General features: G+C 50.3%; 1 protein-coding gene across 6 annotated transcripts in view; it reads left to right on the forward strand.

Moving 5' to 3' along the window:
• The window catches only part of GRB10 (growth factor receptor bound protein 10), a 203,648-nt gene that overhangs the window by 119,250 nt on the left and 70,593 nt on the right, over nt 1–13,805 (forward strand). For all 6 annotated transcript variants that reach the window (XM_025379745.1, XM_025379747.1, XM_025379742.1 and 3 more), the window contains 2 exons: nt 269–488; nt 5,078–5,219. In XM_025379745.1, coding sequence (XP_025235530.1) covers nt 304–488; nt 5,078–5,219 — 327 coding nt within the window. In that variant the 5' untranslated portion in view covers nt 269–303. The remainder of the gene's footprint in view (nt 1–268; nt 489–5,077; nt 5,220–13,805) is intronic.

Here is a 13,805-nt window from a genome sequence, read left to right on the forward strand (position 1 = left end):
GATGCTCCAAATGGCTTCTCCCTGGAGACAGGTAGAAATGCAGCCCAGCTCTAATGATTGAATTGCCTCGGAATGTCAATCATGATGAATACATGTAATATGCATGCTTCCATACAGTCATACTTCTCTCAGTGTTGCCCCACTACCCCTTACATAGCATTTGAAAAATAGGATTGAGGTTTGGAACCTGATCACCAAGATGTACATTTGGGTTTGATTGCTCTCCACTGCTAAAGTTTCTTTTTTGCTCTTGCCTTTTTCTGTGCAGAGGATGATGTGGACCTGGAAGCCCTGGTGAACGATATGAACGCATCCCTGGAGAGCCTGTACTCAGCCTGCAGCATGCAGTCAGACACGGTGCCCCTCCTGCAGAATGGCCAGCATGCCCGCAGCCAACCTCGGGCTTCAGGCCCTCGGTCCGTCCAGCCACAGGTGTCCCCGAGGCAGAGGGTGCAGCGCTCCCAGCCTGTGCACATCCTTGCTGTCAGGTAAGTCCAGGCCTCACGGGCAGAGCCTTCTCCAAGGGTGAGAGCTGTCGACAGGGACATCTCTCTCTGTGAGTTAAATGGTCTTGCGGGGAACAGTGTTGGCCTTGCAAAACCAAGAGGCACATACATTCCTTTGATGGGATAACGGATACACTGAGTGTGTGTGGTGTGCCGCGCTTGGGTTGAACTTTGTAGCCGGTTCAATTCCAGTACTTTTTATTGAGTGCCTGCTATGTGCAAGGCACTGTGCTAGGTAGAGGGATATGCAGGAAAACCACCAGAGGAAAAATCTCTGGGAAGATTGAAAGAACAGCCATAGAGCTGATGGCATGCCCCAAGCCCTCACTACCCAGAGTAGGGTTGGGAGGCTAGCAGCTACAGCACCCCCCGGAGCTTGTCGTATAACCCCAGACCTCCCTCGGAGTTGCATTTGGCCACATTCCTCTGCTAATTCATGGGTAGGCACATCTCTGTGGAAACAGGGAGGCTGGAGGGAGGAACGTGCTGGGGATGTTGAAGGAGGTTCCTGGGAGGTGGGATCTCTGAACAGATGTCAAAGGGCGGTAGGAGCTCAGATAGATGGAGGGAGAGGTTTTATAAGCAGAAGAGATGATGCAGATGGAGGCCAGTGCTGAAACACTTTGTGTGCCCTATTCAGGAGCCACATGGGGAAGAGTTCTGGACAGGTGCGTGAAGGGGCTGGGTTTGAGTTTTGACACCAGCATTCTGGCTGCCAGGGGTCATGGGGGCAGTGGTAGAGGGCAGCAGAGTTGGCACAGCATGGCCGGTTTGGAAGCGGTTTCAGGAGCCCCCGAATGGGAGATGATTGTGTGCTGCCCGAGGATGAAGAAAGAGGGGATTTGAGCGTGTTGCCGAGGAGGGGCAGCTGCGTTTTGCCAGCACTTGAATTTTACCAGGGCTGTGAGGTGACAGAGAGTGTGTGGAGGGTGACTTGGATTTTGTCGCGAGTGCCTGGGAGGAGGGTGTCTAGAGAACGGTCGTGTTGAAGGAGAAGGTGCTGAGAGCACCTTAGACATTCTGAATGAAGATCTTTGTAGAGTCAAGCTGAGAGCCAGGGGCAGCCCTCAAGGATCGGCCTGTCTGCCCTGCTGCAGTCCATGGCGGGGATGGCGTGGGGCTCCGTGGGACCCTGCCTGCCTCTCTGGGCCTTTGTGGAGGATGTACAGCCATCTCTGCTGGTACTGCCCCTTGCCCTCATTGGCCTCTGTCAGGATGGGGTTCTGGTGCTTCCTGTCTCAGCACCCCGTCTTCCGGGGAGCTCCTTTCATTTCCTGGGATCTTCCTTGCTTCTAGAAACTTCTGAGAGTTTTCTTTGTGATCTGACATCTTCGGTCTTCTGCAGCCCAGATAATCACCTTGCTCCAGGTGGTCGCTGTTTCTTACGGAGGGGAGAGGGTACAGTGGCCCTGGCGCCTGTGGTTAGCTGCCTCGCCAGCTTCCCACCCCGGCTTCCCCTCTGACTTCTCACTTTTTGTCATATTCATTGATGCTGAATGATGCCTGTCCCAGGGTTTGTTCGACTTCGTTCTTTGAAGCGTGACCCCTTGTACTTAGCTCCTGTACTTAGTTTAAGTCTAGTGGGAGAGCTGTTTTTCTCTTGGGAGCATCTCTTGGGAGCATCACAGTAGCCTTGGGGAGCGCCTGGGAATATAGAGTTGCAGTCTCATGGCGAAGGTGCCCGAGGGTGGGCTGGAAAGCCAGAAGGCCTGCCTCCCTGCCGGAGTAGTTGCCCAGGACCCTTGAACCTCGAGTTCTGGCTGAACTTGCCCATATGTGCCCCAGGGCTGCCTGCGCTAAGTCCCTGGGGTGGAGGGGCAGTCTTGCTCTGTGGGACAGCAGAGCCCTCTCCCTACAGGGTCACAGGCACTATTCCTTGGGCCAGACTCTTCTCACCGGTGTCCTCTCAGATAAGTAGTTTTGTTTCTCACTTTCAGGTGGATTAAAAAAAAATATGGTTATCAATTTAGAATCACCAAAGATTTATTTTGTGAAGTGAGGCCATTCGCTGAGCGCTTACTGTGTGCAGATGCTGATGAGCTCCTCCTTTGTTATCAGTGCCCTCGGAGGGAGGTGGTGTGGGTTACCCTCGCTTCCCAGGTGAGGAAACCAAGGCACAGCGGGGCGGTAACTTGGCCCACCGCAGCAGGTGGGAAGTGGCCATGGAGCAGGCTGCTGGGTACCGGGGAGCATGGAGCATGGTGCACGCTGCAGAGGAACTTCCCGGGGGCTGCCATGCAACCCAAAGGGAGCTGGGGTGCAGGCAGGGTATGGGCAGAGGAGACACTTGGAAAGGGCAAGAAGGCCTAACACACAGGAGAGCCGACGGGTGAGCCGATTCTGTATGGAGAAGCAACCCAGGCTTTTGAGAGTGCAAGGGCCACGCATGTGTTCTAGACAAACGCAAATGGGCCACAGCACAGGCACAGAGAAGAAGGACCCGCACCTCGCCACACCAGCTCTGCAGTTCCTGCCACCATCACTGACATCCCTAAATCTCAGCACCCCTCTCTATAGTCACTGTCCCTTCTATTGTGAGCCTCTTCCGTGGGGATTTTTTGTCTTTGGGTGATGTCCCTTATTCTTGCCTTAGGCGATGTCTCTGAGCCACTTTAAAGTCAACACAGGACTTTTTAAAAATGCTCAAAACAACCCAATAAAGAGAATAAGCTTTTGTGGACACTGAAACATCAGATTATCTCTTCGGGGTGAAGTCACTGGCTAGAAGCTGTGGACTGGAATGTCCTGAAAGTGGCACTGGCCACCCCTTTTATCCATCTCCTCCTGTACGACAACAGCCAGACCTTTCAGTTGGATGCCTTGCCAAGGCTGAAGCTGTTATGGGAAGAGTGGGATTTGTTCACAGTAAAAATAAACTTTCTGGCATGTCATCAAACCATTATAGGAACGGCTTTCCTGTATTTCACAGCACTGATTCCCTTCATGCCATGTGAGTTCTCATAATTTTAAATCCATGCATCATTTGCTGGTCTATGTGGGATAGCTAGCTGGATCTTCCTTTAAAAATAGGGAAAGTTGGTAAAAGAGAAAAAGTAAAGTGGTCACAAAGTGTGTTTCTGTAGTGGCATATCTCTCAGGAAAGCTAACGGATTGTTGATTTTGTGAAATCGTAAAAATGGTCAAAAAAAATTACTTGAAGACACAGCCTGTGATGGGGGTTTCTGAGGTGTGTTTAAACATGGGGAGGGACTGGAAATGCTGAGTGAAGATAATGTGAGGTTTGCTCCCTTCTCCTTGAAGGTAGGAGACTGTGGACAGGGTCGCGTGGCCTCAGGAAGGGTGGAGGAGGCTGTGTGCCCAGGAGTGTCCTGGAGGTGTGGGCCAGAAGTTACTCTACAGAGGGGAGGCGCCGGGCACTTGGCATTTGCTTTGACTTTGAACTTGATTTCTCTGCTGTTCACAGTTGCTTCTGATTCGTCATACTGTGCGTGTGTTGCATAGTTGTATGACAAGTGGGTTGTGCATTTTTCTGAGGAGGGAACAGATGCCCCTGGAGAAGTGCCAGGAAAGTAGAGGTGGTGCGTGGATTCAGCGTGTGTTTCTAAGGTGTGTTTCTAATGTGGACGCAGTCTTTGGGAGGACAGATACGTGAAGCTATAATTTCAAATTAATTCGGTATCAACAACCTTTTTATATAAATAAACATCCATTGCATAATTCAGGTGAGAACACACAAAGCCTTTTCTTGTATTTTCATTTGATTAGATTAATGCTCATTTCAAGGACATTGACAAACACTTGACGCTCCTGTGCAGAAAACCTTTCACACATTAGGTATTCACTGATCAAACGGATGAGGTATTTGGAGCTGATGCCATGTCAGGCCCTGAGTGCTGCCTGAGATGAGCACGCACCCAAGACAACAGAACCTCTGCACCCCCGTCCCCCCCGGGATGCCTAATGAAGAAGAGAATTGATACCAGATACGCTTTGGGTCTGAGAATGACAACTTGTAATTTTTTAAAGTTTTCCTTTTAGTAAAATACATGTAACATAAAATTTACCATATTAACTGTTTTTTCAGGGTATGGGTCAGTAGTATTAATGCACACTCACAATGGTTGTACAATCTCCAGAACTTTCTCATCTTGTGAAACTGAAATTCTGTCCCCAGTAAATAGCAACTCCCCATTCCCCTCCCCTTAGTCCCTTGCAGCCACGATTCTACTTTCTATGGGTTTGAATATGCTACCTCCCTCACTGTGTGAAATCACACAGTGTCTCTGGTGTTGTGACTGGCATGTTCGACTCTGCATAATGTCTTCGGGGTTCAGCCTGTTGTAGCCTGTGTCAGAATGTGCTTCCTTTTTCATGGCCTAGTAGTGGTCCATGGTATGGATATGCCACATTTTGTTCATCCATTCATCCATCTGTTGATCCTTGGGTTGCCTCTACTTGTTGGCTATTGTGAAGGATGCCACTGTGAACGTGGGCATGCGAGTGACTCCTAGAAGCCCTGTGTCCCGCTTTCTGGGTGTATCACCACAGTGGTAAGATTGGGTCATGTGGGGAATGGCAGCTTTTAACAGGCACTTATCCCTGCCTTCCAGGCGCCTTCAGGAGGAAGACCAGCAATTTAGAACCTCGTCTCTGCCGGCCATCCCGAATCCTTTTCCTGAACTCTGTGGCCCTGGGAGCCCCCCTGTGCTCACGCCGGGTTCTTTACCTCCGAGCCAGGCCGCCGCAAAGCAGGTGAGTGTGCCCCTGGCTGGGGCCCAGGCTTAGGGATATGCCAGATTATTGGGATCTGCACAGATGTGCCAGATTATTACTTTGGGAAGAAGGGCGGGAAGTCCTGGGATCTTCTCTCTCCGTTCTTTTCTTGTTGTCCGATGAGGCTGATACAGTTTGGATGTTGTCCTCTCCAAATCTCATGTGGAATTGTAATCCCCAGTTTTGGAGGCAGGGCCTGGTGGGAGGTGATTGGATCTTGTGGGTAGATCCCTCAAGGCTTGCTGCTGTCCTCACGATAGTGAGTTCTCACGAGATCTGGTTGTTTAAAAGTACGTAGCATCTCCTCCCCTTACTCCCACTCCTGCAGTTCCTGCTTTGCCTTCCGGCATGATTGTAAGCTCCTAAGTCCTCCCCGGAAGCCGAGCACATGCCCGCACCATGCTTCCTGTGCAGGCTGCAGAATCATGAACCAATTAAACCTCTTTTCATTATTGATCTAAACTCCATGTATCTGTATATTTTAGAAAAAGTCTCATAAAAATGGCAAATAATAACAATGATTTGATGTTTAAAGATGAATCTTAGTTCTTTGAAAAAGTTTCACCACTGGCTCAATAATAGATGTGAAAATGCTGGGCTCACCCGGACAGCTGGGTGTCCATACATGGGAGTTGAAGAGTTTCTGTCTTGTAGTCCTGACTTTGAGTATGATCTGCTGAAAGCAGAAAAGTTTCCACTGGACCCACAGGGCAATAGCCCCCTTTTTGAACTTGTAGTTTCTATTTAAAGTAGATCCATGAAGTAGATAGGACACAACCATTGTCCCCATGTGAGGAAACTGAGGCACAGAGAGTTTCAGTAACGTGTCCAAGGTCAAACAGCCAGCAAGTCAGCTTAGCAGAGAAACCGCCAGAGAAAAGGGTTGAAAGTTCCTCCCCACCAGTTGGCAGGGCTGTGGGCTGGGATGGGCTGCAGCCTCTGGAGGAAGACCCCTAGGGGTGGAGGTGATCATGAGAACCGCAGCATCTGATCTTTATGGAGTGAGGGATTTCTGTGTGCCAGGCCTTGTTGTAAGTGGTGGATATGTTTATTTTTTGTTTATTTGTATGTTCATTTCCTCCTCATGCCATCCCATGTGAATTAAGTACACATAAGTACACATATTCCCTCTGTTCCACAGTTGAGGGAAGGGAGGCCCCTATAAGCAGCTGAGCTGAGTGTGGCTGGGACCTGATGGTGCGGCTGAGTGTGACCCGGCCTCAGGATCGGAGCCTGTGATTGTAGCCACTATGCTGATCGGCTTCCCGGGACCTTGACTTTCCTTCTGCTAAATGCATGTTGTTTAGAAGTTATTTTGCCCTTCTACTTGAATCGTCTCTTCTCCCTACTTGCTCTCACTTCCCTACCTTTGCTGTTCTCAAGTGGGACAGACCAGTCATCCCTTTCTCTGCAAATCTGCCTGTCCCGTGCCATGCAAGGTCTGCCCTCTTGAGAGATAGACCTTTCTTCTGTTACCCGCTGGCTCCCAAGTACGGGTCCCGTTCTGACCTCAGGCCCCCAGAGCAGGCTGCATTATGGCACTATCAAAACTTAGAAGGTGAGGTAAGTGTCCCTCATCTGGGAGCCAGCACTGGCTGGGCTTGTGCACTTTGTCACATGTCTAAAGTGCATCTGGGATGTCTACCTCGCCGGTGACCTTCTGCTTCAAATAAGGATCCAGACAAGCTGTCTGTGGGTTTTGTCACTGAGGTTGTTTACAGAGCTACCCATTCTAAAATAAGACCATGAAAATATTATCTGGCTCTCTCAGCCTTTGGCAAGAAAACTGGCCTCCACCCCCAGGGATTGTCCAAATTTGTAAGCAGAACAAGGAAACCAGGGAATTTTGCCTGCTGATGTTTTTCTTGGGATCAGAGCTAGTTCCCCATGAGAACGTGGCATTGGTGTCTGTGTCACTAGTGTCCTCAAGCCCACAGAAATAAGAGCAGGAAGGATGTTTCTCACTCAGAACTACTTGTAGAAAGTCCTTGTTCTTTGTTCTTTTTTTTTTTTTTCCGACTTGCTTGAAGGGACATTTCTTTATCTGTACTTGGTGTTGACTTCTGATCTCATGAAAAGTGTGTTTTCCCGATGCAGTGGGTAGCAAGTGCTAGACAACCTCCAGCCACTTCCCAGGGCTTTGGATCTAGGATCACGATGGGGGACGGTGCTGGGCAAAGAGCTTTGGCTCCATTCCTTGCCCCTTGCTTGAGGAAAAGAAAAATCTAATGTTCTTATTCCCTTCATTCAAGTCAAAGGAAGTAATGCTGAGACCAAAGTCTAGTCAAGGATTCTGAAGTAGAAAAATTGACAAAGTGGACCCAATACATAAAGTAACTTCACTCACGGGTAAGAACTCAGTTAACACAGAAAAAGAAGAAAGCATAAGGAAATCTATGGAAGGTAATGGGATAATGAGGTTATTGGAAACTTCCTCATTCATGTCATTTTGTTCACTATTAAATAGCAGATTCATGAAGGAGGGAACAGGGGAGGAAAAAGTAGAGATATTTAAACTTCCATAAGAAAGGAAAAATCATTCTTGCCCAAGCTTTGTAGCCAAAGCCTTCTGAAATTCCCACACAGGCATTAGTACCTTTCTTCTGCCTCTCTCATTTATTTATTTATTTATTTTTTGAGACAGAGTCTTGCTCTGTTGCCCAGGCTGGAGTACAGTGGTGCAGTCTCGGCCCACTGCAAGCTCCGCCTCCCAGGTTCACGCCATTCTTCTGCCTCAACCTCCCAAGTAGCTGGGACTACAGGCGCCCGCCACCATACTCGGCTAATTTTTTGTATTTTTAGTAAAGACGGGATTTCACCATGTTAGCCAGGATGGTCTCGATCTCCTGACCTCATGATCCGCCCACCTTGGCCTCCCAAAGTGCTGGGATTACAGGAGTGAGCCACCGCTCCCGGCCCTGCCTCTCTCCTTTTTAAGTGACTCCTTGGTAGCTCTGTAGTGCGATAAGAGAGATCAGATGCTGGTGTCCAGAGACCCCAGGTCTGAGAGCAAGCAACTGCCATGACATGGACCTGGCGCTCCTCACAGCATGCTGAGCCCCCTGGCCCGCATGCTGGGACAGGGCGGGAGAGTGGCAGTGGTCTCACTGCAGCATTTATGGGCCCTCACGGGTCTGAGTTCCACCTGCAGCTCTGGTGTGGCTCCTTTCTAGACATGTAAGATACAAGCTCAGTGCCCTGTAAAGGCTGCAGGCCACAGGACTTAATGAAAGGAAGGAGGGGAGGGAAAATTCTGCATGGGAGCAGTCGTGGGTAGAGAAGAGCCCTCAGCCTCCTATTCAGCAGCATGAGATTCCTCCAATGCCACCTCCCTCTGAGCTCTCTCCCTTCACTCAACATGAGCCCCTACAACGGCCGGGGCTTTTGCCAGACCCTGAGACTAAGAGGTTGGCCGCAAAGTGGGCCCTGCTCTCGTGAGCTTAGCATGATGGTGACAGAGTGAAGAGCTATCTGAGAGGAAGCAGGATGGAGTAGTTGGTGGTCTAGGACTTGACAGGCATGTGCCAAAAAGAAAGCAGCCATTACTCTATCTAGAAGGACAAGGAGGTCTTCCCCAGCTGCCTTGCGTCTTCTCTCTGGGGATCCCAGAGCATGCAGCAGCCCCAGGCAGGCTTACCAAGTTCTTCCACGATGACTGCACCCTGGCTTTGTGACCCTGCATTGGCCAGGTTCTTCCTGAGTGCTGTGCCAAGTTTGCTAAAGGTACCCATGGGGCTTGCCTGAGTCATCTGGGTTGGCGGGAATAGCTGAGTTGCAAACCTGTGATCCTCCAGCTGGGGGAGACTTACAGCAGCGCAAAGGGGGCTACTTCTGATCGGAGATCCACGTGCTGGGACGTCGCCATCCAACAACCCACTTGTTCCTTCCTGGCTTGCTGTCCTTCACCTGCCCTGGATTCAATCTCCTCACCCTGCCCAGGCTCTGCTTCCTCTTCTGGGTCTGGGGTCCTGCCCAGGTGCTTCTACAGGAGCAGTGCAGGGTCGGTCTCACCTCCCTGGTCCTGCCCAGGCTTATTGATACCCCTACCTGGGGTGGCACCCGCCCTGCAGCTGCTCAGCATTGGGCCGGGGGAGCTCTGAGAGCAGTTTGCCCAACGTGCTATGGGTTCCACACCTGGGTAGGTCAGACCCTTGATGGAAGCACGGAAATCTGGAGCTGGTAAACCCAGACACCTCCACCCACCTCTGCCACTGGCTCATGGTCCCTCACTGGTGTTTGGGTGGTCATAAATAGTGTGAGATGTTTTGGAGTTGTCTGTCTAGACTTCTTGGGCTTTCTGTTTTATTTTGTTGTTGATGATGAATTTTAAAAGAGCAATGTTTTGGCTTGTTTGGTAATACTTAAGCCAGAGTCTGTTGGTCTTGCGTTTACCTGAGGTTGTACTCTATGGCTTCACCATTAAAGTGAGAGAGCACACAGACCTATTCCCTCACGGAACAGCAGACATCCTCCTTTGCTCCAGGAGAGTGTATAGAGGAACCATACTGTATGGTTTTACATAGTGTCTGTTAGAGGTGATAGCAGTCCTCCTTGTCACCAGTGAGTGACTTTCGTCAGAAGATATAGCTTCTGGGGTGATCATTCCATCATTTATTAAATGGCATGTAATTTTATTCAGTGATTTGATTTATTTAAGTTTAATAATATCTCCTCATTGACTTACCAAAACTACAAATATATAAGAATTCCTCTCTGAGTGTTTAATTTCTTTCCTCCAGAAGGTGGTGAAATTAAATTAGTCAGTGTTCAGGAAACTGGATATTTGTGGTAAGAATCAACAGGGCATTTTTAACTGCTTTATATGACTCATTTGAAAAGACAGGCTGTTGTGGGTAAGGGTGATTGATACAGCAAAGACTTGTGAGCCCTGAGGCCAAGCACCATGCCCCTGTCGAAGAGGCTGGGCCCATGGTCTAGTTGGTGCCACTGGGCCTCTATGGTGAGGCTCCCTTTGCTCTTGGTGCCATGGCAGACGCAGGCCGCGGTGGTCCTCCTTTGCGTCAGACCCACTGGGGCCTTCTGAGTTGAGGAAGCGCCAGGCAATGTGCCTGGAGCTGGCCTCGGGTGTCGAGAGGGAGGGGCACCACAGGAGGACGTGATCTGAGACCTGGGGCTTGGGCCAGGTGCCAGACAATTCTGGGTAAATACCAGAGCTGTCCCCCCTGCCCCCCCGACACACACTGTAGAGGACCCTGACAGGCGGGCTGGCCCCCCGCCATGGCCTGGTGACTGTCTCCCTCTGCCACACCTCCTTAAGGTCATGGGAGAGGAGAGAAAGGTGAGTGAGGTGCCATGTTCCTCTGGTGGGTGCTGGGTGACGTTCGGAAGGCTCTGAGAGGCTGAGGGGAGCCATGTGTGTAGGTACATTTGACTGTTCAGGCTGGTGGGTGCGACACCCTGTAGGGGGGTTGTCCTGAAGGCCTTCTCGGTTCCTGCATTCTGATCCTGGCTGTTTGCTGTGTGAGGAGGGACTCAGCTCAGCGACGTCAGAAGTCAGGGTGGAAGTAGCTCCTCAAGGCAAGACTGAGCATCAGTGCCCACGCTGGGGAGGAGGGGCCCTGTGTCCACAGCCGTCGCCCACCAGTTGAGCGTGACCAGCAGGAGCACAGGACCAGTGTCCCCAGAAAATTGGATGCTTTGAGAGAAATCAGAATTGCCACTGAAAACCTGAACTCTCCACATTTTGCACATTTCATTGTTCTGTACCCACAGTGTGGGCTGAAGCAGACACCCTGGCAGGCAGGTCCTGACCTGCTGGGTTCGGCTGTGGGGTCCTGTGAGGTGACTCCTGTGGTGTCTGCATTGTCTCCCTGTGCCTGGCACGCCAGGGACACTCCCTGATGGGCACTGGATCCAGCGTCCACTAAGGGCTCAGCAAGCTGGGATGATGGCCTGAATCTAAAAAGGATTACATTAAATAGGCTTTCAAAATGACGTCTGCACATGCAGCTACAAAAGTGTCACCAAGAGGATGGCAGCTGCAGCCACTGCTGCTTCTGAGAGAAGGGCTCAGTCACTTAGACACGTGGCTCCAGTCAGAAGTCCAGTGTGACCTCTCCTGAGTGGCTGGCTTGACCATTCTGCTCTGACAGAAATAGGTTTTCTAGAAGCTAGTGGCTTTGTTGTGTTCTGTCTTGGATGCCATTGTCCCTCTGAGAAGGACCCTAGTCACATGGTGCTCATCCCAAGTGGAGGGACCCGATGGTGAGAGGCTGTGGCAGGAGGCAAAGGAGAAAATGGGAAGTGGTTAAGGATCATTTGGGGCACTTGTGGTTATTTCCTACAGCACACACGTGGGAGGGACGCCTCCTATGCTCTGGGTCCAGAGGCTGGAACAAGGGGCAGAGAGGTACAGGGAGGTGCAACTCACTCCTTGTGGGGGAAGGTCCCTTCACCTGTCAGCATTCACAGGGAGGGGGCTGCCTGGGGTCCCACTTCCTGTCACTGGAATGTCCCAGCAGCATCTCACTCTGCAGCAGGGGTGGCCTCGCCCTTCCCAGGCTGTGCTGGCTGTATCTCCACGTCAGCCCTGAGGACGCACCCTGGGCCCTCTTCCCTGTCATCCTCACCCGTGGAGCAGGGACAGCCAGTAGGCCTTTGAAAGCAATGTTTAAAGTCAAGGGATAACTGAAAATATAATGAGTCAACAGATGAATATATGTTATGGAAGAGAATTTGCAAAATTGGTAAAGGTTGAAGTAGATTCCCTTGAGCCTAGCTCAGGTGTCTGTAAGAGCATCACCAGAAAGCATAAGGAATAGCTTCTCTGCATTCCAGATGGACAAGGAAGAGGCTTCAGTTGAATCAGATGATGTTAGACCAAGACTCACATTTAGGTGTTAAGAGATTCTATCAGGTAGATCTTAATTTTCCTGTTTTTTAGCATCTATTGGTTGCTGGGTACTACACATTTAATTTTCACAGCATTTCCACATGCTGCAAGGGAGAGACTGTTTTCATATGGTGAAACCAAGGTCCTGAAGCTCCACAAGGTGAAATACTTTGGCTGGAGTCACACAGCCAACTAGAGGTACAGGCAGGAAATGTACTCAATCTAGTTGAGCCCAAAGCCTTAGTCTTCTTCCTGCCCCCCCACAGACCCCCGAGGTCAGCACCCTGCTGAGTTTGGAGAAGACACTCTGAGTCTGTGCAGCCTCCTGCCTGGGGCTGAAGCATCACCTCCCAAATGCAGCACACACTGGCATTTGCTGCTGAAAGGAGATGCAATTGTGCAAGCAGTGGAGGAGCTTAGCGCCCAATTCTGAATAGCCCTTCATTCCTTGGAGGTATTGGGAGGCTTTTATTTCACTTATCAGGGAGCCTCGGTTTCCTGATTGTGCCTTGCACATCCTGAGTAACGACCATTGGAGAGGAAGACCTCTCTGAGAAGGAGGCCCAGGGGCTTTTAAAGACAGCACCTCCACTGCCAGGAAGCTGCCCCTCCTGCCATGCACCAGCCTGGGACTGCCAGGGGCTTGGTCTTTGAGAAGGACAAAGGACCTGGGCATGGGGCCAGACTCCAACTCCACAGCATCGCAGGTAATGACAGTAGTAACACCAGCTGCTGAGATGTGGGGAGTCCTTCTCCTGGCAAGCGTGGGACACTGTGCTTCACCTGCTCTTCAGGATGCCTTTGACTGCAAGAAACAAAACCAAACCCGTCTGGTCTCTATTGTAACGAGAGTTGCTTTTGCAGAACAGGATGTCTAGGGCAGGAGACAGCAGCCACCACAGCCTTGTCCTGTGTCACGGCACTTGTCCTCTCTCCACAGCTGCAGCTGGTAAGATCAGAGTTGGGCTTGTCACCCAGAAGCAGCTGTTCCATATACGGGTGGGTAAGCCAGGTATGCAGAAATGTGAAGTGGTGGCAAGGGCAACCTAGGCAACGTGTGGGGTGCACTGACCCCACAGGTGCCAGTGAGTTGGTTGTGGTTCATGATGCCGAGAACAGATTCACATGTTGAAGAAGCAGAAACCAAGAGCAGGCAGAGAACTGACTCCTACAGTAAATGTGCAGAGGTGCTGAGACAAGAGGGCGGGGAGTCCCCAGGGGCACCATAGAGAGGAGTGCCGGTGAAGAAAAAGTACAGTAATGCTATTAGGAACTTGTTTGTTTATGAACTTAAGACAAGCTCGGTGCACACTTTGGGGTGGCTTTGATAGTCCAAACTTTCTTTCAGCCGATAAAGATTCTCGTGCAGCTACATAATGAGTTGTTAGAGCACATTTTTCCATTTGTTATTCAAACACAATTAGTCACATAGTTTAACCCTGTTAGTAATAGCACATGAATCTTGTTTTAATTCCGATCAGTTCTTCTCCCTCTGCTTAATTTTAAAAATTAATTTTCTGGAACCACAGTAATCACTTTGGATAGGGGTTTGTGCATACAATTATTTACTGATGGTCAAAATTAGGTCTCCTGAGGCTTTAACTGCATGCAATGTGTTAGACCATCTTTGATGAGCAAAACTAGCCCTGGCATGGAGTTGTGTTGCATGGAGAGAATGCTGCCTCCTGCAAATGTGCGTCTGCAGCTGGGCC

The sequence above is a fragment of the Theropithecus gelada genome, chromosome 3, assembly GCF_003255815.1.
Source record: "Theropithecus gelada isolate Dixy chromosome 3, Tgel_1.0, whole genome shotgun sequence".
NCBI lineage: Eukaryota > Metazoa > Chordata > Mammalia > Primates > Cercopithecidae > Theropithecus > Theropithecus gelada.